The sequence below is a fragment of the Neopelma chrysocephalum genome, unplaced genomic scaffold (assembly GCF_003984885.1).
Source record: "Neopelma chrysocephalum unplaced genomic scaffold, ASM398488v2 Primary Assembly neopelma1_23, whole genome shotgun sequence".
Classification (NCBI taxonomy): Eukaryota; Metazoa; Chordata; class Aves; order Passeriformes; family Pipridae; genus Neopelma; species Neopelma chrysocephalum.
Genome location: NW_020897691.1, coordinates 2592981 through 2619947, shown reverse-complemented (window position 1 = coordinate 2619947; position 26967 = coordinate 2592981). Strand labels below are relative to the sequence as shown.

Sequence of the window (26967 nt, the reverse complement as noted above, 5' to 3'; positions counted from 1 at the left end):
TGCCTGGTGCAGCTATCCCCCCTCCACCACCTCTGCCTGGTGCAGCTGTACCCCCTCCACCACCTCTGCCTGGTGTAGGTGTACCCCCTCCACCACCTCTGCCTGGTGCTGGTGTCCCTCCACCACCCCCTCCATTGCCTGGGTTAGGGGTGCCACCTCCGCCCCCACCAGCGTTGCCTGGAGTTGCACCACCCCTTCCAGCACCAGTCCAGGGCAGCACCTACCCAGCAGTCCCACAGGGCTGTGGGTTTCTTCCTCCTCCATTACCATCTGGTTTATTTGCAATGGGTATGAATCAGGAGAAAGGGAGCAGAAAACATGTGATAGAGCCTTCTCGACCAATGAAGCCTCTTTACTGGACAAGAATTCAGCTCCACAGTAAAAGGTAAGTCTTAGAGTTGTGTAGAGAGTGGTGTTTTCACTTTGTGGCTGTCCTGATAGTGTTGTTTGTTATTAGCAAAAGTCTTCATCGCTAGACAGATCTTTGAGAGAACCAAGGTGCAAACAGGATTTTATATGTAGTTGGATATGTAAATGGGGTACTCATTCTCTTTAAAGTGCGCTAACTCTTAATACCATTATTTGCACATGGAAGCTCTTCGAGGGTAGTGTTTTCAGCTATCCTGTTGGGTTACATACAACGTGTTGATCAGAGATACAGGAGTGACTGTGTGCCATTAAGTGTTCTGTAAAATGTTTTTTTAAATGTCATATTTGTGGTCTCTCTCAACTTCCAAGGCAGCATTAGTCTCTCTCTGGAGCAGCTTGCAAGTTTTGGTAATGTCTTCTCTCTAGATGAATATGTGCTGATTGCATTCTATGCTTCTCTTTCCTTTCTTCAATGACCTGAATTATTTTCTTTTTTTTTTTTTCACCTTGTACACTCAGAAGGCAGATTCAAGCTGCAATTTATATGCCTGGTAGCATAAAGCTATTTTGGTAGCCCTTACTTGGATATGATTTTGATATACTTGGTTTTGAGTTTTGATGCCTTTTTTGTCTATGTAAAATATCATTACTGGTCATGAAAAGAAGTTTCCTTATAAATATTTTATGTCTCTGAGTAGTGATTGTAAAACCCTTCTGCTGTTATTTAATGATGAATTTCTTCTTTCTTTTCAAGTTCTTGCCACTGTCACACAGATGGTCTGCAAATAGCTGTGTATTTCTACTTCTCTTTCTGTCCATGTCTGTATGCTTTATAGCCTATTTTTATTCTTATGTGTGTAGAGTGGGTGAATATAAATAAACCTGACCATATCATGATCATATCATTTATAAACAAAGAAGCAAACCCAGAAGTATAAGGGAGAATCAACAATAATTCTTATCAAAATGCTACTGGTAGAAATTAGGCAACAACTTTTGAATTACTGCTATTTTATTTTCTTAATTCCTCCATTTATGACCTTATCTAGTTTGACATTGCCCTACATAGGTCTTTTGCTTAACTTTAGAGATTCTAGTGCTTCACTTGTCTGGGAAAAAATTGAAGAGCCTTCCATAGATTATCATGAATTTGAAGAACTGTTTTCTAAAACAGCTGTTAAAGAGAGGAAGAAACCCATTTCGGACACCATTACAAAAACAAAGACTAAACAAGTGAGTACTCATTTAATTTCAGATCTTTTCTAGGCTGGTTTTTACATATAGGCATATTTTTGCATGAAGCTGAAATGAATTGTGCCTGGTATGGAATTGTTACCATATATATATATATATATATATATCTCTATCTCTATATACACACTGTAGAAAAAGCAAGAAAAGGAGAGAATGTAGGATGGAGTTCAAAGTTATACATGGTAAAGACTGAAGATTTCTTTTTTATATAAATTACTTTCCAAATATGTATTTTCTTAAAAATATCTTTATCCATTTTAACAAAATTAAAACTAAAATAATGGGTACTTGATGCTTTGAAATTGACTGCAGATGTGCAAGGAGTAGTATATAAATTATTCTGATTAATTTTATACATTAAATAATGATTTGCATATGAATTACCATGACTTCAGAGAAAAATTATGTTTCAGAATATACGTCCTAATGTTACATCAATCAGAATGGTTCTAAGTTTGTGCTGTGTTTATGTATATAAGAATATGAAGTTTATACATACAATAAATGACAAGCCACACCTGGGAGAAATCCAACATTAATCAAACTGGTTTCTTGAGACAGAATGCTGTACAATACAATAAAAATGGGAAGCATATTTTAAATGTAAAAGTTTAAACCCCGGAGTAAGAGAATTGAATCTGAATGTTTACATGACTAGTGAACTGTAATCTTCTTGGTATCTTTGTAAAAATCAAATTGTGGTGGTATGTTAAGTAATTTGCAATTAAACTTTCAGGCTACAGAGGAGAATGGTTTTATGCAGAATCCTAAACAGCAATTAAAATTCTTGTTTTATCTCGGTTTCATATTCCTGTACTAAATTCAAAACTAGGCTGTTCTTTCCATCATCTTTTGACATACAGGTTAATGCTATACAAGACTTTTTTCCACATTCAGTATACAGTGGGATTCTTTATAACCTCCATTCACTAGATCTTATATCTAGGTATGACCTTTCCACATAATAGTTCTGGAAATCTTGCCCCCACAGAAACATTTTGGTCAGCAATATAAACATGTCGGTGCTTTACTCTGCTGACAACCTGCTGCAGGCAACAGAACGGGTAATGAAGTTAGGATGATTATCCCAAGGCATTGGATAAAACCTTTCTTTGGATGGATGCAAAGGATAGCTTAGCCAACATACCTCTATGCTGCAGTAGGCTGTATTAACTGGGATGGGAGGAAAGGTAACAGTGCTGCTGCCTTGCTGTCCTGCAGTAAATCTCTGAAGTCCAGGACCTCAGCTCCTCTTTTGTTCTTCTAGAGAAAGCCCTTTTTAACAGTTATTCTTAGCTAAGTTACTATCATAGCTCTTTAAGTAAAAAAAAAAGAGTGCAACGGTGTTACTGATGCTTTGGGTGTGAACAATTGGTCCCTTCATATTTGATAAGGTTTGGTGATGAAAACCTCTCAACAGAGTAGAAATGATGACTGTTTAGTTCTGTAGCATAAACAGTCCTTAAAGACAGTCAGTGATTATGAATAAACATTAGACGTAGATTTTAATACTAAGTACTTATTTTTCTTGCAATACCAAAAATTTAGATATGTTGTCAATAAATAATTAAAAAAAAGAAGATAAAATTAAATTAAAATGACTGATTTTTCTTAACTTGTTTGAAAGGAACAAGTTGTTTCTTCTGACAGAAATTTGCACACAAAAGTTTAAAGCAATCAAAGTAGTTGTCACCTAGGACAAATATTTCTGTGGGTCACATAGACTGACAGAAGAGAATCCTCAGTGTGTTTCTTTTCTGCTGGTGATCAAACAAATGTGCTGCTCTCCAAAATAGAGAGAAATTGCGTAATGGAGAATTCTAACTTATTGAGCTCTGTAGTATCTGGGGAGAAAAGATCGACTAAGCAGACAATCACAGGCTTTTATTAGAACTACGATTAGAGCTATCATTTATTGCAAATGTCAAAGTTAAATATTCATATGTGAGAATCTAGTTTGGACTTTTCATAGTATTGACATGAGATGATTGAAATAGAACAGCTTCACAAATATATTCCATGTACACCCTCTCACCAGTTTGGAATGCAGGACTTCATTTTTTAAATTCTCTTCATTTATCCTGCAGTAAACACGTGGATAATGAAGTCCATCCATGTTTATCAGGAGAAACTGTTATTTGGGGAAAGCATGGCTGTAATTCCACAAGTATGTTTTTATAGGGAGTACCAAGTGCTGTTTAAGTGGTTACTGACTTACATGGCTTCTATGATAGTTACGGGTGTTGTAAAGATCTTACAAATGGTGTTTCTGCAGTGATTTTTACAGGGATGTGTTATGCAAAGCAGATGTGTTCTGTCACCTGTTGAGCTATGAAGGAGCATTGTAAAGAACAGAACCAGAACCCTCAAAGCTCACTCTGCTGCTTTCCAGAAATGCTCTTTTCTGGCAATTGGTTTTGCTCCTTGCGCTGATGTTGCAGGGTCTGCTGAGTGAATGTATCGTTTAGATGGATTGGATGTAAAATACTTGCTACAGTGGAAATAGTAGTCATGCAAAAAATGATCAGATAACTTTCAAATGTATAAAATATTTGCTATTCTATGCAAATATATGATTTTAATAAAACTGGTTTTATTGTAAACTGAAATAAAAATATATTTACAGAGGAGGCCACATGGCAGGAGGGGGAATTCTAACTAATCTGAAGAAAGATTTTATAGTTTTGGGGTGTTTTAGTGGGTGAAAGATTAATTATACACTGCTGTTCCGCACACAGAGCTTTTTATTCTAAATGTCATAGAGTATATGCATATGTTTCCTTGTGTATGTATATAGAGAAGCATGATATAGTTATTACTAAATAGGGAGCCCTTTCTAAGTAGTAAACTCATCTATATTATTGTGGGTTGGTTTGGCTTTTTTGTGTAAATGAATGAGTTAATTTCACCCTATACATGTATTGGTTCTAGTTGTTTTCTTCTTGGCATGATCATCTGCAAATAACTTAATACAATATAAATCAATAATGCTTTAAAAGAAAATCAATATTACAATTAACACTGAATGAAGACCACATTAAAATCCATTCCAGAACTTTAAAGAAAGAAATAATGAAGAGTTAATATTTATTTGTGAATGCAGCTGATTTTATTGTCACTGTCTTTCATTTGGTGCTATGGCAAAAACTGTGATTTATTTCACTCTGTTAATGCATATATATCAAATTCTCAGCTGCTGTAAATGTGTGCAGGCTTTCTCAATGATAATGCCTGCTAAATCTTCAAAGAAAGTCCTTTATAGGCTATATAGTAGGTGGGGCTGCCATTGCTACCTATTAAGGTGGTCTGGCTTTCATTATAAGCCCCTGTTATAACTTTGCCAAAAATCAGGTCTGTAGGCTGCAAATTTTTTTGGGTTGGAGTTTGTATTCCACACCCATCCCCCCACCCCCAGTTTGGGTGTCTCCTTCATTTTGCCAATATTAAAAAAGAAAACAAAGTCTGGTTTGGATCATGTCCTCATAGTTTCACAGACTTGAAATATGGAAAAAAATTACCAGGTATATGTATTATTAGTTGTATAAAGGGTTTCTTGAATTTTGCATGTCTACAGGTGATAGGCTCTGCTCCTCTGCTTAGGAGAGACTTCAGGTATAATCCAGAAGATTTTTCTCCAACTTTGTACTGGTAGATTGGAGAACAGGGGCCAAGAGGAGGGAGGCGAAGGAAGATCAAGATAAGTGACTGACAAAGGACCAAAGAACTGAGATCTGACAACTGAAAATACAGAGCATAATAGGTGTGATTCTATGTCACCTCTTATTCTGTCCAAAATAATTTCTCTCAGAAACTTGTTGTGAGACTGGGGTGTCCTTGACCTGGTTGTTCCTCCAGCAAATAGAGGATCTCATCAAACGTGTAGTGTTTGACCCAAGCAGCAGGTAAAACTCACTCTCGGAGTGTCTTCTTCAGCTGTGCCATGTAGTTACAATACTAGTTATGGTTACGTGGCTGGATAGTCTTTTTCATAGGAACCTTTTCCATTGCTAGAATGGATTGTGTGGAATAAGCACAGTTCATAATGATTACTTATTAAACTGTTAGCTGTGTAAAAACAATGCTTTGTAGCAGTTGTTACAGCACTTAAGAAAACATGTAATTAATGAAGCAGGAAGAAAAAGGGTAGTCTTGAGATAAAGGACACATACTCAAGAATGATGGCAAATGCAATATTAAAAATCTGTTTGCATGGTGAACATTGGCTAGTGTACGTTGAGTGGGTTCAGTAGAAAAATGGTACATACTCTGAAAATCTTGATATCACTGTCAGCTTAATAAGGATACAGAATGGGCTGAGCTGACTTGCATAGATTACTTTCCTAATCTTTGAACAGTCATTTTAGAAGCTTTACTGATAATCCTCTAACTGCACTTTTGGAAAATATTATACATGTAACTGCAATGAATTTTTCAATCACAGACCATGTGTTTATAATCTGTCATGTAAATGAAAAAAATGTTAGATATTCTCATATGGATAGTCCACTATTAATCTATTGACATTAAGATTTTAAACTCCCCCTTCCACCCCAGAAAATAAATAATAGGATACTAAAATTTCATTCAGTTTCAAAAGCCTTAGATGCAAATAAGATGTATCAATAAAGCAGTTTAGTTAATGATTTCAGGATTTTTGAATTTTTAAGTTGAAGGTTAAGAAGCTGTGGTAGTAGAATACATCTAGAAATAAAATGCCACATAAGTATGAATTGGTAAATTAGGTAAGTGCCTTACTGAGTTGGCAGATAAAAGTTTATTGATGTTTATTAATTTACAAACAATGACATAAAGGGAAACATAAGTTTATTTTAAAAGAATGTTTTTTTCCCTCTGCGAACACTGTCTTAAGGAGCTTTTATATCCACACTTATTGACCTTTTATGTGTGTCAATGGCACAACAATTTGCTACAATTTTTTTGCACTTTCCAGAGACACAGCTGGGGTTCTTCTGCCCCCACAGATGGAAATTTTAGAGGACTTGTATTTCATATATACAAGCAAATAATTAAAAATATCATTAAGTTATTTATGAAATTAAATAATATCTCACTTTATTTTGTGAGATGCTATATAATGTGGTCTGGTTCTACCTCTCATTCTCTTCTTTATATGGTTTACTGCATATTTTGTTATTATATTTTTGTTTTCTAACTGTATCAACAAAGTTCTCCTTGTTGTAAACATAGTTTTACCTGACTGCATGCATATATATGTGTATGTGTGTATATATATATAAATATATATATATATATTTGCTTAAAATCTCTATATCCATTCAAGCTTTCTAGGTTGATGCCCCCCTTAGCCACATGCATTTATCATTCTTGTTTCTATCCTGCTTTTTTTTTTTTTTTTTTTTGGACCATATGTTTGCAAGTTTAAAACCAAACGCATGAACTTGGCATCTGATAATCTTGCAAACTCACCTTGTGACCTAAGAGTTCTGTGGGTTTCTCTATTTTGTCTGTGTGTCCTCACTAACACTGAAAGGTTCTGACGATGCAACAACCTATTTTAGAGATTGCTGCTGCTTATGGATTCTGTACGGACAAGAAAGGTTATATTCATTTCTTAACCATATACTGTGGTTGGGAGGAGCCATGTACAGTGTCTGAAAAAGGCCGCAGGTTTCTCAGTGCTTTGGAAGACCACTACAGGGGAAGGTCTCTTTGAAAGTTTGTTAAAATAAAGACAAAAATAAACTTTGGGTTGGATTGACTGAGATGCAGCTGTTCTGTGAGACAGAAAGCTGCATGTCTAAAAAGCATAAGCCATATCTTGAACACCAGGAGAAAGATAGCTGCCACCCTGGTCTGTTGTACTATTCTTGCTCTACCTGACACTGTCAAATAGAAGCCATCTTTCCAGGGAGGTTGGAGATCGTGCATTGCCATGACCGGCAGTCCTACATGTTTCAAATATTTTCTTTTCTGTCTCTCCATGGTGCTTCTGTCTTTCTCAGTGCAAGGGTTCAATGCAGCGGGTATCGTAGTATTGGATGACATCAAGAGAAAAAGAAAGAAAGAAGATATGGAGATAGCAGTACACATTTTCTATCTCTGTCCACATTGATTGTGCTAAAGAGGCAAGAAGCAATATTTTTATTACAGTAGTTTTTAAACTCTGATCAAGCAATCTCAGATTGTTTCAGAATTAGCGCATAAAGATTGAATGTGTTTCACCTAGCAATTAGTACAGTGGTCATGATGATTTAAAAAATAACTGTCTAACTTAAGTGTGAATGTAGTTGTCTGTATTACTGTCAGATCCCAACTCACAAGTTAAATGGTTTTTACTATCAGCATGAAAGTCATGGTTTTAAGATTAATTTTTTAGTATTTTTTAATTTGTAGAGAACTATTAATTTTTCAGATTTTTTCTTATGGCTATATTTTGTTACTGAGTGCTGACTTCAGTACAAACTGAAGAAGTTCGACTTGATCATCCTGATGGGTCCCTTCCAACTCAGTATATTCTGTGAAATGGCAAGTACAAAATGTTGTTAGATTATTTAGAGTTGGTCCACTGAATATTACCATACTTTTGACTGTAACCATATGTTGGCCTTTAAGAGTGGGAACACTAGAACTTTTACAGCATTGGTTTTTTTGCTTGTTTGTTGTTGATCTCTCCTATTAGATATAGCAATTCTCACCTTTCTTTGGGAGTTTTTTGGTTTTAGGAACTTTTTTTTTTGCATTCTTTACCCTTTCTTAAACACACTTCCCCCACTCCTTTTCCATGTCTGTCTCCCTGAATTGATAAGCTAACTTTTTGTATATTAATTAAGACTATTGATTTCAGATGTGTTTGGGTATGCAAAAGGTTTTGCAAGAATTTTCAAAAAATGTGTGCAATTGCATGCCTAATTTGAGTACACAGTGACAAAATTATTCAAAGCAGTAAGGCTGCAAAAATTGCCTGCTGAGTGCATTTCAGACTATGCATAAAAATTCTGAGTTTTATACAGTTTCTAAGAAAATTTAGCTTTTTTGGGTTTTGTTTTGGTTTTTTTATAGCATTTCTATTATAGCATTTGAACATGCATTTGCATTACTAACCCACAGAGACATTTTGACAGTTACAAGCATAAAATCTAAAAATATACAAATTTTTGTATCCTGGTCCCTTAGCTGATGCAAGAAGAAACAGCTATAACTGAGATACATAACAATGAACTAAACTCTCAAAGAGGAGCTTTAGGTATGGAAAAATAAAATATTTGTGAGGTATTTTTAAACCAAAGGATTTAAACTTTGGGTTTTTTAGCTTTATCACCTATTCCAGTTCTTAAAGTTTGTGTTCTTATTTTTTATTAAGGGGGATTTTACCAGTGCTCAACCTCCTGTTGAGGAACACAATACTTATCTAACTTACTAGTGTATATCTGAATCTAAGCAATCTAAGCATTTTTTTCACCAAACTTCATAAATAACAAATATTAGCTGGGGTAGATATCTCTTAGTAAAAGATTACTTCTACAATAATTGTTTTATGATAATTATTTCAAGCAATGCTATTTTAGTGATAAAACAGAACCAAAGGGCATGAACTGTTTCTCATCCACATTGGTAAAAGCTTTATTTATGAAATAGCACAGTAGGGTAATTGAGAAAATGAATGAAAAGTAAATATTATGTTTAATCTTTACCCTCAAGCATAAAGTTGCAGACACGGCTGCTTGACTGCACTAATTTGCATAACATGTCAACAACTTGCATCTAGAATTATATGACAAAGAGAATTTTGAAACTTTAGGTATTGCCTTATAGACTGTGAGAATCTTTAGTGGGGAAAGAAATGAACTAGTTTGTAGGGGGGATTTGCGGAGTTTTGTTTAGGGTAGCAAACAGAGAGGTGATGAAAATTATGTTTTGTTGTTGATATTTTGTGGTAAATTTTGAGTTCAGTTAAATCATTATGTGCCATCAGCATGAATATATTGTCTGACAGCCAGGACTGGGTGTTGGTTTTGGGGCTTTGGGGTTTTTGTAAGTATTAAGGAAAAGTGTTTTGTCTTCTTTTGTACAAAAGTGACCCCACTACTTGAAATAGTCCCTCTCACAATTGCCATTACTAGCCAGAAATTATTTCCAGCTTTATCTTTAAAATAAAGGTAAACAAAAAGTTAACAAAAACCCACCACACACACAAAACTCCCCATCTGTAAGAATATAATATTCTGTTTTACCTGTAAGAAGGCAAGGATATACATGGGAAAGATGTGATGGGTCCAGTTCTATGATTGCCCGTTTTAAACCTTAAATACATTTGAGTCTGCAGAAAAGACTTGTTGTCACATTATGTATTGAGAAGGAGACTTCATTACTGCCCTGATCCTGTCTCTTAACATTATTTGGAACTTTGGGGTTTCTTTGTCCTCTCTGCAACAGTTACAACCAATAGGCTTTTGTAAAGTGGGGTTTCCTGCATGTGCCTTCTCATAATATGCAGTAGTTTTTCTTAACCAGTGAGAGCTTTGGGATAACTTTGCTTAATGCTGGCAGTCAAAGCCAGAAACAGAAAGCAAGAATCACTGCAAAATTCCATGCATTAGCTAAATATTATTACAGGGAAAGAGAGTCTTCATATTTTTGCTTCAGGGTTCTCATCAAACATGTGTCTTGCATTACCTTTTACTAAATATCTCTTTGACTGTATTTGCTTGTGTTAAACAATTGGGAACAAATTTGGCATGTAGTTTGTTTACTGCTCAACAATGAGGACTACTAAACAATTAGAAAGTTTGTCCTAGACTTCAAGCTGCAGATAATATCTCTAGCTTCCTTTTAATTTATTTTTTTTTATTTGTTTAAAGCAGAGTTCCAGAATCCAGTCTAAAAACGAGCTATGTATTGTGTCTGAGGCTTTAGATCTTGTAGAGATTGGATTTATCAAACTTTTGTTGTTCTGCCTTTAAATGGCGTCACTCGTCTGCAGCCTGTAGACCCAGACTATGCAGCTGATTTATTTTGTTTTATTTTTAAATGTGGGAATTGCTTTAGGCATTTATGCTAATATTCATATTTTCTGAATTAGTGTTGTTTTGTTACAGCCATTTTATTGGTGCAAACTACAGTATTCATGCAATTGACTGAAATGGGAATGAACTGCACTTTAGAGATTAGTATAAAAGTTGCAATAAACCCTAGATTTAAAAAAAAAAAACAGACAAAACTGGTAGCTAACGTGTAAAAACTCTATCTGTTGCTGTTCTTCTCCCATTCACCTGACAGTCATGCTCTTTGGAGCGCTTTAGATATTGTTGTGGTTCAGAATTTTGGTAGCAAAGATAACCTATTCTTCAGGGGGACACTTCTTTTTTTTTTGGTTGGTTGGTTGTTGGTTTTTTTGTGGGTTTGTTTGGGGTTTTTTGTTTGTTTGTTTTTGTCTTGTTTTCCTTCTGATCACTGGCAAAATGTGGCACTCAGAAAATAATTTCTCCTGTCCATCAGCTCACTTTCAGAAAAAGCAACTTATTTTTCCTGCTAACTTTTAAGCCAGATTCCTTTTAGAGCAGAGGACTTGAAGGGATTTACTAGATCATGAAATCTGGTCCAAGAGCATGAACAGGAATCATGTTCTAGCCTGCATTATAACAGCATAGTCAATGTATTTGATTCTTTTTTCTCTAGTGATGGTCTCCTTGTTGCATTTGTAGACCTGATCTTGGTTGCTGTCTGAGCTTTAGGTTGCTGTTGGGGGATAGAAACTGTGATTTCACGATTTGAGGTGAACATAATGGTACGTGGGTGCTGACACCACGAGAAGTGGGAGATTCCCAAGAACAGACTCCAGCTCATTTTTGCTCTTTGGGTCTCCAAGAGAGAACAGTGTAGTTCTGCTTCCTTTGGAAAGGAAGTTTGGTCCTAGGTAGGTTCACACCTGAATGCAGTTGCAACATTGTTTTGGGGAAGACCACTTAATAAAGCTAATCTATTCTCAGTTTTCTTCTTTTGATTTGTTTTACTCCTGGACAACATAGTATCCGGCATCAGTTCCATTTCTACTTTGTTTTTGCAGAATATGAGTGACAAGAAATGTACACACTCTAGACGAGTTGTTGCTAGTTTGTGGGACTTTTGGAATGGATTTGCATTTGATTTTTAATTCACTTTGTTTGTCAGCTTTGGGATAGTATTCTTGTTCACAATAAAGGCAACAAAGGACTCTCACTTTATGTTGACACCAGCAAGCTTAAGTTATGCTATTAATATGAGATGTTTCAGATGAACAATAAGGATGAGAGCTAGTATCAACAGTTTCCCCAACAGTTTCCATACTGACTTCATTTTTTTCAGTGTTGTTTGAGTACACAGCTTTAATGAGAAGTTTTTGAACTTTTGTTATGTAAAATACCTCATTGTTTCTTTGTGTTGCTCTGCCTTTTCTGCAAATATAGTTTGGTAGAACATCAGTTAAAGAGATACTGGTTTTTGTAAATTTTGTATGCACTTTTTTTCCTGCTAGAATACAAGATAATTGTTTCATTGTTAATAAAGACATACTTTGCAACGTAGTTGTTAGGAAGATTTGATCCCTACCTTGCTACCCAAGATCTTTATTTTGTAAACTTTTATAACTGCAAAAAGTAAACTGATAGCAGCTTCTTTTTACAACAAGAAAATCTCATATTCTTTGACCCAGCTTTATCTGAGTTCCAGGCTTAAATGAAATTTATGTTCCATTTAAAAAACATTTAGAGGGATGATAGCCTATTAGAAGCCTAGTGCAGGATCTCCTGATTATATTTTTCTGAATTACGTTAGTTTCCTCTTCGAATTCAGAAAAATATGACTATCCTATCCTATATCAGTCCATTCAACTTCAGTTTTAAATCCCTAATAGCATATTACATGGATTAGACAATTGCATAGGAATTTCTTGCTAATTTCTGACAGATGGTGTCAATAGCCATGACTTGAATTTAGGTCTTTAATCTTGTTAACATCAGTTATGACACACTTTTTTTCTAATGTTATAATTTTCAGTTAATGAGCAGTAGTTTTGCTGTTGTGGCATTCCACCCCAAAAAGGAAGGGAACATGCAGGTGCACAGATGCTGGTGGTCAAAAAGGAATTACAAAAGTCAGTAGGTCTGCAAAAGTTTATGAAGTTTTATTAGTAAATTACACACTTGTCATTGAAATTGGTATGTTAGTCCCTTATTTTTAGTATAGGCACAGTGGTGGGTTTTGAATAAAGGCGTAGGGTGAAAGAGAAGAGACTGAGAGAAATTAAAGAAAGAGGAAGAAAGAAAGATCACCAGTCCTTGCTCCAGTGTCAATCCAGATAAAGGGGTGTCCAGGCTCCTGAGGCACGTGCGTCTGAGCTTTGTGGGTGTACCTATTTATAGATAAGTTTTCCCTGTCCTGAAGATAAGTTTCTCGCTTTCTATGCAAATTAGTTATCATACACAGTGCATTCTTCTAGACCTTTCTGGAAATGGGTCAGAGGGCTTCGGAGGTCTTTGGTCATCTTGATCTCCCAGTACTGAGTCGGCTTTTTGGTCCGTGCCTTTTTCTTGACCTCATTCTTGCGTTTTCGCTGTACTGTGTTGTGCTTATCTCCAGGAGCCAGAACAAGGACGTTTGTTCCAGAAAACTGCTGCCCTACCTCTGTTCCCTTCTCCAGCCACATCCTGTTACTTCTCACAGGCTGTTATAACCACACAGAGCTATCCAGCTATTGGTGTTTGAGACATATACCCCTTATCTCCTGGGCTTCTACAGCTGTATTTTCATTTCACTGTAGCTAGTTTGGCATATATGAGGAAAAGAGATGAAATATCTTCGTAATCAATGGTTATGAAGGTTTAAGAGAGGAAAAACTAAAATAAAACAATTGGCCAGCTAACCACATCCTCAGAAAACCTATACTGTAAGTACTGTGAGTTTCTCAAGATTCCTTTCCTAAGCAATTCCAGGGGCATAGTTCTGGATCAGGCTTTTTCTTCCCTTCTACTGCTCAAACATCAGTGTACAAACCTGTGTCTGAAAATTTAAGTGAATCAAAGCTGGCAATGAATCAGTGAATCACAGGGCAAATATCTTCTAGGTAATCTTCTGTTTTTTTAAGATGTGAATGGGATCATGACAATTCTTTACTCTGGATAAATTAATTCTACTTTTCTTAATCTCTTTCTACTAATTATTTCTAAATAATTCTGTCAGTGGGGCTGTAGAAAATGCAGCCTGTTGATGCTAAGATAGGAACTGTGTAACTTAAAAAAGTATGTGTATGCTTCCCGACTGCAATAAAAAAAGAACTTGAACTTACAGTTCTAATTGTCTGGCTTTTCTTTTTTCCTCCAAGTTACTCACAAAGGTTTTCTTCAGTGTATTTAGTATAGCGTTAAACTCAGCACCCAAGTAGGTTAAATATTAACCTCTTCCTTCTACGTAATGGTTGTATCCATACATTGAAAAGTACTTCATCTTGAATCACGTCATTTTACAGATAAGAGCCCTTTTCTGGCATTACTTGCTTTTCCTAACAACGATATAAAATTTACATCAAGTTTAATTCAAACAGCTTAGAGCTGTATGGAAGACAGTCTGTGAATTAATTGTTGCTTTTATACTTGCAAAACCAACATGTACAAAAGTCTATTTCGATCGTTGATTTTAACTCCCTAGAGCAAGACGTTTTGATGGCTTGATTTTTTTGTATTTTTTTAATTTGGAAACAAATAAGCTTTGTGACCTTTTATATTACTTTAAGTGATCAAAGAAAATCCCAATGTGTACGTGGTTATTTTGATTTTTAAATAAAATTCATATTGGCGCCTACTACGTCAAACATTCAAATAAAATACAAATTCTCACAGTTTTAACTTACATCAAAGATGGAAATCATTGTGTGGTTTTGGAAACCAAAGCAATTCTAAGATAGACACAGTTGGTTTTTTTTTATTTGACAGTGTGTTTCATACACTTAGTAACATCAGTGTGAAGTTGAAAGTGTGTGTTCTAATGAAGGAGGAAGACTAGGGGAACCTGTATAGTGACACTTTAGGATTAAATTCAGCTAGGTGACACAGTTACTTACACTTGTAATGAGTTATTATACAGCAGAAGAAAACTTTAAAAGCAATAAAATTCCTCATTTTTAGATGTGTATATTACAAAGTACTGTTTCTTGAATTTGTTGTTAGTAATGCAAAATATCTTGTACATTTTCCTGCAGGTCAGTGATAATAGTTGGGTTTCTTTTGGCAGGTTGTCAAGTTGTTAAGTAACAAAAGATCTCAAGCTGTTGGAATATTAATGTCTAGCCTTCATTTAGACATGAGGGACATTCAGCATGGTAAGTGAAATAACTATCGATAATTCTCAGATCACATAATTGATAATCTGGAAATGGTAATTATTTATATCTTTGATATGTAAAATAAATTAATATGAGGCCTTTTATACACTCATTTTTTTCCTGAAAACAGTTTGCTCTGACATTTATTTTCTCCTTTCAGCATCAGTTATATAAGTGGTATATAATATAGACACTTTGAATTTTGGTCTTTCTGAGGAAGAAAGAATGATACGTTGCTTATTTTAATTCAGATAGCCTTGGGACATATCCAGAAAATTGAATTATAATGTTTAATTTATTTGCTTTATAAAATAGTTTCTATATTTAGTCTAGCACAAACTGTAGAGTTCTTTCATCTTCAACAACATTTTTTATTAAGCAAGATCTTTTGGGGGAGTGTAATAGTTTTCACATTTATGCTAAGAGACAGTAGTGCAAAAAGGTGAAAAGTGGAATTGCATTTATATTCAGAGCATCCCTTATGTTTCCCATAGGCTTTGGATAGATTTGAAGCAGATTGAATTATCCTGTGAAGTGCCAGCCTATCTATTAAATAAATGTGGTTTCAAGTATAACACAGACTTCATAAATCACAAAAACATCTTGTGAACTTTCTAGGCAACATATTTACAGCCATGCGTTCAGTTTATTGTGATTTGCTTATTTTGTGAAATTATTCATAAATAGAGCAAATTTGAGAGCACTCTGTCAGCTAGTGAGTAACTCTTAATCACAGTTTTAAGTTTTTATTAAACTGTTTTGATGGTTACTAGACTTCCGCAAGCTGAAGCACTTAAGATGGTAGTCATAGAGCAAGGCGCCAGTACTGGCGCCAAGAAGTACTTGGTATTTCCAAAGCTGGCAGATGTAGTTCAGTTAAGTCATAGAGCAAAATCTGAAAACAATGATATGGTCCTTTCCTTCAGTCAAATATTCAACTTGGTTTCAGTTAATAATGAAAACCTTATGAAAAAAAGGAGTCCGCCTAACATCTGTGTCTGTGGTAAAGCCAACGCAAGTTCATTGAAAATTTGCTTGCTTAACATGCAACACTAACAATAACATGGCATGAATGTCAGTAGTTGAAGGGGTCAAACAATATTATGCTTAACCTTTATCCTATTACAGTATTAAGCACACATGATCATCTAAGAGCTGTGTGCAGATTTTGTATATTCCTCTTTCAATAGCTGTTTTCTAAAACCAAAATCTTTGCAAAGGGGAATTTAATAATTCTCTTATTCCCTTGCTGTGCAGAAGTGATTGAACAAACATGAGAAAACTTTTGTCTGGTGGCAGAATTTGTGGAAATGATTGGAAGATCCTGGTGCTAAATTTTTTTTTTAAAGAACATAAAATAGGCATGGAGGAAAAGTGGTGAGCAGCAGGAAAGAAATTTGCATGATGGGGGCAAGGAAAAAAGAGATCTCGCCAAGAAGTATTTCTGGCATCAGTCACTCCATGCAGAGCCCTCTGAGTGATCTAACTATAGAGCCCATGCAGGAATTATAGTATCGCAATCCCAAGTGATTCAGTCTATACCTTTATGTAGGCACTATTTTTACTTCCTTGTTAAAAAGAAAAGGTTTTACATGTTTTTGAGTGTAACAGTGTATTGGTTTGTCTGCTGCAGTTCAAATCTACTAACAAGAAGGTGCTATCAAAAATTCAGATAATGATAAAGAGTGCCTCTACTAGCAAAAAAAATCAGTTGATATACTTGTGTGTTTATACATTAATATTTAAGTTGTATGAAAATGACTACAGAAAAAAAGAGATAAATGTTGTTTGTCCCATGGCCAAGGGTCTTAGTAGTGGTCTTGAGGTTTTGCCATGCTTAATGTATGTGGACATGTGCGTTTACACATATCTCACTCAGTACAATACAAGCAATGTTTTTTCATAAATCTTAAATGCAGTCAAATGAAACTTCTCCCTGCCCCCCTCCACACTCCCCAAATTTGTGGAGCCAAGCAACTTTCTTTATGGACTCTCTTATAAATATTCTCTATATTAAACACTAAGCATATCTCTGGTATGCACTGTTCATGCAAGTTGCAGAAGAATTGGGTTTTGGTTTTGTGTGTTTTTTGGGTTTTTTTTTTTACTGGCCATAGAAAAGCATCCAGAAGAGAGAGACACTTTCAATGCAGTGTGATATTCCATTTCTTGGTTTGTATGTTATTGTGAGGGTTTCTTTCTAGTTCTTTAGAAATATTTTTAAATGGCACATGAACGGAAGGGAAGCAAATTTTGCTGGGTACTAATTCACCTAATAAATTTAGGATTTCAAGTTTTAAATTATATTGTGTTTAGATGAAGATCTTAAAATTTTAAGTTGAGACCTGGTCAAATGTTGATCCAATGTCCTGTAAATTTTATGTTGTTTGGTTGGTGGTTTTGGTGTATTTTTATTTGCTTTTTAAGATACAAAACAATGACGAACTATTATCTGTAAGAAATAATCCTTGATGAAAGATTGTTTTGAAATCTTGAACATGTGAATCATTTAAGATATTTTCTTAACTAATCTTGAATACTTAGGTACTTTTTCATGCATGTGTGATCAGATGGCATTTAACGGAATATCCCATAATATTGAAATACATCCTAAATAGATTTCTTCAATGATATCCTTTTAAAGTGTCTGTTTGTAGAATTTCATTTGTCTGCTTCCTGCTTTGAAAATAGGTTTAGTAAGATAAACTTCCAGACCCTGTCTGCTCTTAAAATATTTTTAAAGTGTGAAAGAATTAATAATCAGAGCACATTTTGTCTGAACTCTATTATGTCTTTCTAGTAGTGCTTTAAGGTAGGGTAGAATAATTTTTGTTGTTATGGGTTTTTTTTTTAAGTAGATTCTAATTGCTAACAGAACTCCCAGTTATTTTATGCAGTCAAAGCTAGAACTGTAAGAAATGTTGGTCTCTTTAGTCGCAGCCATTTCTATGTTATTAGTACAAAAATGAGTCCTCGTGGTTTCTCTGGTTTCACACAAGGTTTTACTGATGCATGTTTTTTTGCAGTCATCTATCAACTGTGCAAAACACTTTATCCAGGCGTTTTGCTTGCTTTTGTATTTTCACTATACCGCGAATATCCTTTGTCCAGTATTATATTCCCACTGGAGATATTGTTGTATTTGGCTGCGTGATACGGCCAAAGTTTGAGAAATGCCAAACAAGCACTTCTTACATATTTTTCCTTTATAGTTCAGATTTTCTTCTTAGAGAAAAGACTTGAGTTTTAACATTAATCTTTTGGGTTTTTTCATAATATTTCAGAGATGCAAATTGTGCATAAATTAGAGATCCAAAAAGATTCCAGTTAATTCCTTAGAGCAATCTATGATGAACACCCTATATAGTAAAATATAAATACATGTTAAGCCTGTGTCTGTGTTTAGGGACCATGTCTTGTAAATAAGATATCTCTTTTTGTTCAAGTTGTCTGCAGCACTTGAAATGGAACAACTGTTTGAAATTGTAACAATTTTGCAGAAAATAGGACTGTCAGTAACTTCTCCAGTCCCCCTGCTTATAAAGATATAGTTTATTCTCCTCTGTGTTTACAGCTCTCATTAAGTGCTGTAAGAATAGCAAAAAGTTCTTCTCTGTGTGTGTAAAAATAGAAGGAAAAAATGAAACCGAAGATATCAGCCAAGAAAAAAAACCAAATGTTGTATTTCAGGCAGCTAGATATTACATTTATTACACACTGAGATTTGTATCTAGGAGTTATTTCCTATATGGAAATTAATATTTGGTTCACCAAAATCATCTTAATTCTGAGCATGCCTTGCAATTGTTGAAAGTAAAAGTCTGTCAAAGATGACATATGCAATTCTCTGTCTTTTCAAGTTGTCTGTAAACTTTTACAATTCAGAAAGTTTCTTTTAACAGGGTTTGTCATTTCAGGCATTGTATTGCTGCAATACTCTAACTATATTTCTGTACGGTTTTGCATACCACATTGTGATTGCCCTGGCTCTGTTGGAAATAGTTTGAAGATTTCTGCCTCTGAATTTTGGACCACCTGCTCATATCCTCATTTAATAAGTAAATTTTCCCCCCTCTCTGAGATACTGGTAATCTGCAGAATTTGATGGAACTACCTGTCCCACTCTAATAACTGAGGTGGGGGGAGGGAGGAAAAGAAGGCTTTTTATTACAATCCTCAAGTCGTTGGTCAGTGGTACTAGAAAAGGATATTATATATAAGAACATAATAGGGAACGTAGTAGTAGGGAACAAAGTGTAGGTATATTGACCTAACAGCTGGTAAGGACTAATGCTGTAATTGGGATTTGAGATTATTTTACTGGAAGTTGTATCTGTGGCAAAGTTTGCTCTGCATACAGCAGTACAACTTTGAACAGTAAAGGTATCTTCTGCCCTGAATTCAAGACAGATGTGCAGGAAGTGAACATACTTTAAATGTTAGTAAGAAAAATAAATGTTTATTCTTTACTATTTAGCTATTAGTGACAAAAGAACATGAGAAAATCTTGGTTTTGTTTTCTTACTTGACAGCTCGCACTGACACACAGAAATGATGAGCAAGAATAGACTTTGTCAAAGGTTTAACTAAACGATTTCACTTCAGAAAGATGATAAAATGTCTTTTACGCTGCATTATTTCAGTGTTCTGTGCAGGACTTATTCACACATTGAACTGTCATGTAGTCTAGGTTCATGAGATGCTCTACGTGGAAAACAATCAGGAAAGAATGACTCAATATCTGGAAAATAAGACTCAGAATTAGTTTATTTTATGGAATGTCCAGAGATGATCTGAGCATTATTTATCCTAACAACAATGTATGTGTGTAAGCACAATCATTTGAATCTCATTATACCCATTCTTGACAAATATTTCAGTATCTTCCCAAATGACATTTTATGGTTTAAACAAGTTATAGGAACAAAATAATAGAAGATTAGATCAAGTTTTTAGGCCACTGTTATACTAGGAAAGAATCCTAGTTTTAAGATTGCTTTAGAATTTCCCAAAATCATTATTTCTGTCCATTTAAGGCATAGAAAAAAATGTTGGCTGTAGGAACATACACAGAAGGTTTTTCCGTCACGTGGCAAGTCTGTATTTCGTTATTAAATGAATAATCCATAGAGTGATTGCAGTCAGTGTAGGTTCATTATAAAGTATGAAACTTTACCTGTTACTTCTGGTTTAGAGAATTTAAATTCTCTAATAATAATTTTTCTTAATCAAATATTGTGCATGCAGACACCCAAAAATTTAAAAGAATATGGTTTAAGCTTCCCCCCAGTAGGCTTTCCAACATCTATTTAGATTCTTCTGAGACATCTCCAAGTAAAGACTGGTTTGGTTCTGCATTTTCCCGTCTTGTGAACTACCACTTCCTCAAAACTTCACACCATAATTCTCAGTTTTATTCCTCTATTTCTTCTTGGCTTTATGCTCCTATATTCATTACGTTATGCCTGCTGTTAGACTGTATGCTTATGATTTTTATTTGCTTATAATTACTTTACAAGCTCCTATTGGGAAATTATTGGTAAGGAAAACAATGGAATACAGAAAATTACTTCTATAAAAGATAGACCAGAGTTAAATTAGAGTGCCACACATATGTATTGCTGCAGATGATTCTGTTGCTCTGATGCTGTTAGTATGCCCACTGTGTTCTGTATTGACCAGTGAGTTTGAGGCTCTAGTCTGGCCACTCCTGCCAGATGCAGTTAGGGGGGAAGGACAACAAAGGTTCTTGGAGTCAGGTGTGGTTTCCAATGGATATGGTATGAATCCCCGAGCTGTAGGTAAAGGCCCTGAAAGCTTGCCCTTAGTATTTAAAGTCTTCCCTCTATATTCTGAGATTTTCTGAAGTTTAGTTCACAGTGACCAGAGGCCAATAAAGCAATAGCAGCAGTTGTTAAGGGAAAAATACAACCTTGGTTATAATTTTCTTTTAATATATGTGCATTACATCAAGATAATGAAGGACAGGAATAATCTTATTGTCAAGAAAGAAACTGAATGCTTTATGTGATATATCTCTTTGGAATTTACACTTAAAAACAAATTTATAAAATTAAACCATTTTTCTGTAATGCCAACTGCTTTTTAAAGAAGTTAAGTTTGGGGTTTTAAATGAAGAAAATTATATTGAGTTTTTTCACAATATTTGAATCAGTAGAAACTAATTACTGCCACATTGGATAGTTTGGATAATTAAAAATTTTTGTTGTTGTTAGGAACATATGAATGTAATTTAATAGAGAAGTTTTGTAAGAAAATGTAACTGCATTGTTTGTCTGTTGCTTCAATTGAAACAGTTTAATTTTTTTCTTGGAAGTCAGATCTAACTTTGAAAACTTGAGAGGAAAGTTTCAGGAAAGTTCTGTTCTCCCAAAAGAAAAAAAAACAGTACTGTTATTTCTCATTTATGTGTTGTGTACTCACTCAGAAGAGGGATGATTACAGAATTCTAAGCATAAAAGCAACAAAATGTGTGCTATTAGTATTAGTACCATGTAAAAATCTAGTGCAGGGGAGGAGAAAAAGAGCACCTTGTCTCTCTTCCATAGCAGAAATATTTTCCACTGGTCATACTCTTATATGCTGAACTACACAGAGGTTTTAGCATTATTAAAATTTAGAAACACTTATTAATGGATTGAGACCTTCCAATAATCCTTTTTTTTTTTTAAACTGAAAGTTTAGAAGAAAAGTTTGCTTGCCACAACAATCCACTTGTGATTTGTTCATGTGTGTGTTAGGTTTGAATATGTTTGTAGACACAAAAGATTTGTATTCAAAAATTAATGCCACTTACATGTATATAGCTGTTAATCTAATTTAAATACAAGGTATTTAAAATGAGGATTTAAAAAAATGTGAACGATGAATCCCTTTTTTCTTTTTCTTTTTTTTTTTACATTCACTGTACCTACACCTGTATTTTTCTTACCATTCTTTTTTTAAAAAAGCAATTAAAGCTATATGTTATCTTTGATCAAATGAAGATCTATCTAGCTTTGTACCTGATGTCCTCTGTAGGTAATCTGAAAATAAAAATAAAAAAACTAAGATGAGGGGCACTGCCCACTCATTATGTAACTTTTATAGGTCTCTATTTAATGTTTTTGAAAGTAGCTCTTTCTCCAAATTGAAAAGTTTATTTGGAACAACTTTCATACACATTTGTGTTCTTTTGATTTTTCCTTGTTACTAGTCTACAATCCATGGTTCTTTCTTCTCTTTGCCTATAAGGCGACTGGCTCTGCACACTGTTTTCAAAATCTATGTGCACCATAGGTCTATGCCAAGGTATCACATCATCAACTTTTGGGTTCTGTTTTTTCTGTATTGCTGCTGACATTTTTTGCCACTGTTTTTGAGCTTATGTTTTCAGAAAGTTTTTGAACCACTATTTTTTGAGCTTATGTTTTCAGAGAACTACGGAAAGTGTCTTTTTGGGGACAGTAGTTGCTAATTTTGTATGCATTACAGTGATTTTACAGCCTGGGTTCTTTTTTTTTTATCTACTTTACATGTATTGACACTGAATATTTGAGAGATCCTCTTGTATGTGTTTGTAGTCAGCTTTAAAGTGGTGTTACTATCTGCAGACATTAACACCTCACATTCATTAAACAGCACAGTAACCTGCAGAGTTCATAGTAAGACTTCTTTGCTATAGATTTGTACTTTGAAAACTAATAATTCATTTCTGTATTGATTTACTATTTTTTCAAGCAAGTTTGGTTTGTTTCTTTTTTGGTTGTTTGTTTTTGCTGTTGTTGTTGTTGTTTTTTAACCAAAGCAGACCTTTCCTCTTATACCATCACAGCATAAATTTTTCTGAATCCTTAGATATATTTTTTATAAATTCGGTATCAACCTGATCATTCTTACCTGGGCCTTTGTGGGTACTCCATTAAAGCATCACTATTTATTTGTTGCTTGTGAGTGTCTACTACAAAATTATGTGTTACCTTGCTTTTCCATTATATTGGTTTATCTGTACGTTGTTTAAAAAAAGCTGTTCTGGCTTGTAGTTTCCAGCATCCTCCTAAAGTTTTGGTCTGTGTGTTCTGAAACTTGTTCAATTTGAGACAGTGTCCGAAACATATGACTTGAGAAGTATAGAACTTGTCTGAGAACCTCTTTGACCTTTCCTCCTGTGGTTGTGAATCCTAACGCAAATACTTTGTTTAACCTTTTCTGATTCTCTTTCTTTTGTGCTCTCTTTACAGCCAGATTATCTGCATGTCCAGCTGTTTCCTGTCAGGCTTCATACATCTGATGTGTTTCAAAGCAGTTTTATTACTAGCTTTACGCATTTGGCAAGTTGGGTTTAGACCTTTTTGTTCTTGCCCAATTTACATTGAACTTACAAGACTTTGCTTTTTTTATTTTCTTTGGCTGATTTCCAATTTTAAATAATATCTTTTATTTACAGGTGTCCCCTATGCTCTTATACCTAACCATATATGTGGTTTTGAGGAGTAGCAGTACTGGGGATGTGAAAAGACAAGGGGGAAAAAGTTGTGCTTTTGAATTTTGTCAGTTGACTTTTTTTTTTTTTCCTCTGTGCCTCTAAAGAAGAATCTGTAAGCTTCCTTCTGACCTACAATCTTTTTTTAGCCTTGAAACAATCTTCTCATTTTAAGGTAATTCCTGCTTATAAAATCTAATTTTACGGTGTTACTTCTAAAAATTTTTTTCCCCAGTCCTATAAAGAAATTTCGTTAAAGGCTGGTTTGGTGTCTTTTGTACATTATTCAGAAGTAGATCAAGCGTAACTTTGCCTCTTTTGGTGAATCTGCCTAGTTACTTTGAATTGCTTTTTGACTGTAGTACCCTAAAATTTAGACTTTGCATGAGGGCTCAAAAAAATGCACTTAAGAGATTAAACCTTCTGCTATTACGTTTTCTACATTGCATATTGTCTTACAGCTTTAACTATTTAGAAGTCATTATAAAGATGCTTCTTGAGTGATCTGTAATAGGGCACTAACAGTGTTTTTTCTATTTAGGCATGTACTCCCTCCGTAGGGAATGCTGTAGATCTTTTACAACCGATTGCTTTATCTTAACTGGCTAATGCTGCCTTCGGTATTCTTCTGCTGTAACCCATTAGGGCACCATATACAACCTTGCATTATTAGTGTCACACAGACTATCGTCCTTCCAATCCATTTGGAATCCACCAGGAAATACAAATCTGCCCTTTGAAGATGTTAGAGGCTTGGAAACTACACGGAAACACACCGTACGCACAGCCTGACTTATATCCGCCGAGCTCTGCTTACCTGGGCCGCCGTGCGGGCTTTCCCCCGGCGGTCCGTTCCCCCACTGCTCCCCCTCCGCCCCGCGGCGACCGCCGCCTCCCCGGCCGAGCCCCCGCGGCCCCGGCTGGCTCCGGGTCCCCGCTCCCAGCAGCAGGTGGCAACAGCGGCCCGCGCTGCCGGGAGCTCCGCGCGCCCTTCCCGGGACACGCCGTCCCAGCTCTCGGCAGAGCCGAGCCGCTGCCCCGCCGCCTGCGCTGCGCCGGGCAGGGCGCTCGACGCTGCGCCTTCGCCCCGGTCTCCCGCTGTGCCTCCCGGTGTGCTCCTCACCCGGTGAATAGCCTCCTTTACAGAATAGCTCCGCGAGTAAGGAAGAGAAAGCATGATGAGAAGATTAGGTACAGTGACTTGCTTGCTGTATCTGTTCATCATCCATGATAGGGGAGGGTAAGAAAGAGTGCCGGGGAAATTACGGTTTTCTACTGCAAAAATGGTGCAACCTTTAGTCTGAGAGGTCACTGTTTCCCATGCTGGAGCCAGTGTAGTGGTGTTTCTGTACCTGTCACTTTAAGAGGTACCTGAATTTCTCCTACTTATTGCTCTTCTTTTTCTTCTGTTATCCACAGGCAGTGAAAGATCAGGGTTATTTCTGTTCTGCTGTTTCACAAGAAACCTCCCCAAGCCATGGGTGTTAGGTTCTCTTTCAGTGTAATGTGTTTTCTGATTTTAGTGAAGTTGTGATTGCTTTAGCCACCTAGAGATAAAATATAGCCTGATATCATTGAACTGAAGCAATACAAAGTGCCTCTGGAAATCTCAAAGTACTCAATAGGCCAAATCTAGTCATGATACTGAAATAAATACACATATGTGGTTCCAAATAACATTTGATTTTTTTTTTCTTAGACTTGTATCTATTTTGATTTTCTGCATACATGGGCATTTGGTTTTGTTGCTATCCCAGCCTTTATTCCTGGAATTCATACCAGCTTTTGAGAAACACTTTGGAGTGTAAAAAAAGATGGAACTTAAACCATAAACATGCATCCTTCTGCATTCAGCTATCACAGTATTGTGATTTGAATGAGTAAAGCTGTGTAATCTGTCATCTACCTAGCCAAAAATCTTTTTGCATTATTTTCATAATCCCACCACACTTAAAACATGGACTAAATATCACAAGATGATTACATCACTTTCTTAGCATCTGTAGCTCCTTAGTACTGTAACTTCAGAATATTTGGTGAAAGGCTTAACGTGCCTTAGTACGATGAAATCCCCAGTGTCTATCCAGACATCTGACAGGGCAGACATGTAGAATACCAGGCTACATTGAAACTGTTCTCTGCTGTGCCAAAAATAAAATTTTAATTTGATTTGGAGAAAAAATTGAGAGTATGTAATTTTATTTCAGTGAGATACTACCATCTGACAGAAGGAAAGAGAAATTTTCTTTTGAAAGGAAACCTCTCAAATGTTTTGTGTTTGTAATTCTTGACTAAGAAAATTTGTGTTTTGAGTTGTGATTGCAACAGTTGCTTTTACAGCAATTATAGGGATATGGGACCTGCTTTGCCTGATTTTTGAATCCCTGTAAGTTTACATGTAGTGTTTCCTAACTATTTCTACTACTATGGATACCGATATCACACACAACTGGCTAGCTTGAACCAGAAGCAGGGAAAGCTTGTTTCTGAATAATTATATGTGTCTTCATGGCTAAAAGAACTTGCAGTACTTTCTGTTGTAAATCATCGAAGGGTAGCAACATTCCATGTAGTCTATGTAGAATGATTTAGGCTTGGTGATGTTACAGAAGACTAGTAGAGTACTTCAGAGAGACCTAGTGAAAGGCAAATATGCCACTCAACTCTAGATTTTTAGAAACAACATTCTAAGCATTTAGTCTGGCTGCTAAATAAGGCAAGTCATGTAATACTGCCTGCTAATTTCTGCCCCAAGCTATTAGTCTGTATAAATATGAACATTTTAGCAGTATAAATGATCTTGAGTTCCAGCTGAAATTCTGACCCTTCAACCTTTTGCTTTATTTGAAGTTGCTGATAGTTTTGCCATTGACTTTGGTGAAGTATTTCATAGAAATACTTTAAATGGTGGAGAAGTCAATGTATCCCATGAAACATTGTTCAAAAGGTAAATTTCCCTCACTTTCAGCACTTAAAATGCTGTTTCCATAGTGAATTTGTCAGATTAATTTACAAGTACCCTTCATTCTTCCCTGCTTTTTGTCTGTGAAATTAAAGAACCATTTCAGATATCTTCTCGTGCAGGTATGTAATCAGGTTGCTTCTTAACTTTCTTCTGTAAAAGTTAAATAGATCAAGCAATTCAACAGAAAAACAAGTTCTTGAGGTTATTCTGCTGTCTCCTTTGTTGGTCTTTTTGATATTACACCAATTCTAGCTCTAATCCAAAGATTGTTTTAACTTCTAGTCACTCCTTGGGAGACAAGGAGTGTTACATTAACCGTTGATCATAATTGCAACAAGTACAATTAAAACAGGTCTTTGGACAAGCTTGAGTCTGCTCAGGAAAGAGCAGCTCTCCCATTTGCATTGCAACATGGATTTCCCTGAGGATTAATCACTATTTTTAATATCTTTCTTTTCATTGTTGATAAAGATACAGTTATTTTGCAGTAAGCTGACAGCAGATTGCTATGAAAGTCCAAGATATTCTCCTTTCTGGTATTGTTTCAAGAGCAATTAAATTTTC

General features: G+C 35.4%; 1 protein-coding gene across 2 annotated transcripts in view; it reads left to right on the top strand.

Moving 5' to 3' along the window:
* Positions 1–26967, top strand: part of FMN2 (formin 2) — a 185651-nt gene that overhangs the window by 80855 nt on the left and 77829 nt on the right. For both annotated transcript variants that reach the window (XM_027684504.1, XM_027684496.1), the window contains 3 exons: positions 1–385; positions 1458–1602; positions 14866–14953. The exon at positions 1–385 is cut by the window's left edge and continues 1222 nt beyond it. In XM_027684504.1, the coding sequence (XP_027540305.1) occupies positions 1–385; positions 1458–1602; positions 14866–14953 (618 nt within the window). The remainder of the gene's footprint in view (positions 386–1457; positions 1603–14865; positions 14954–26967) is intronic.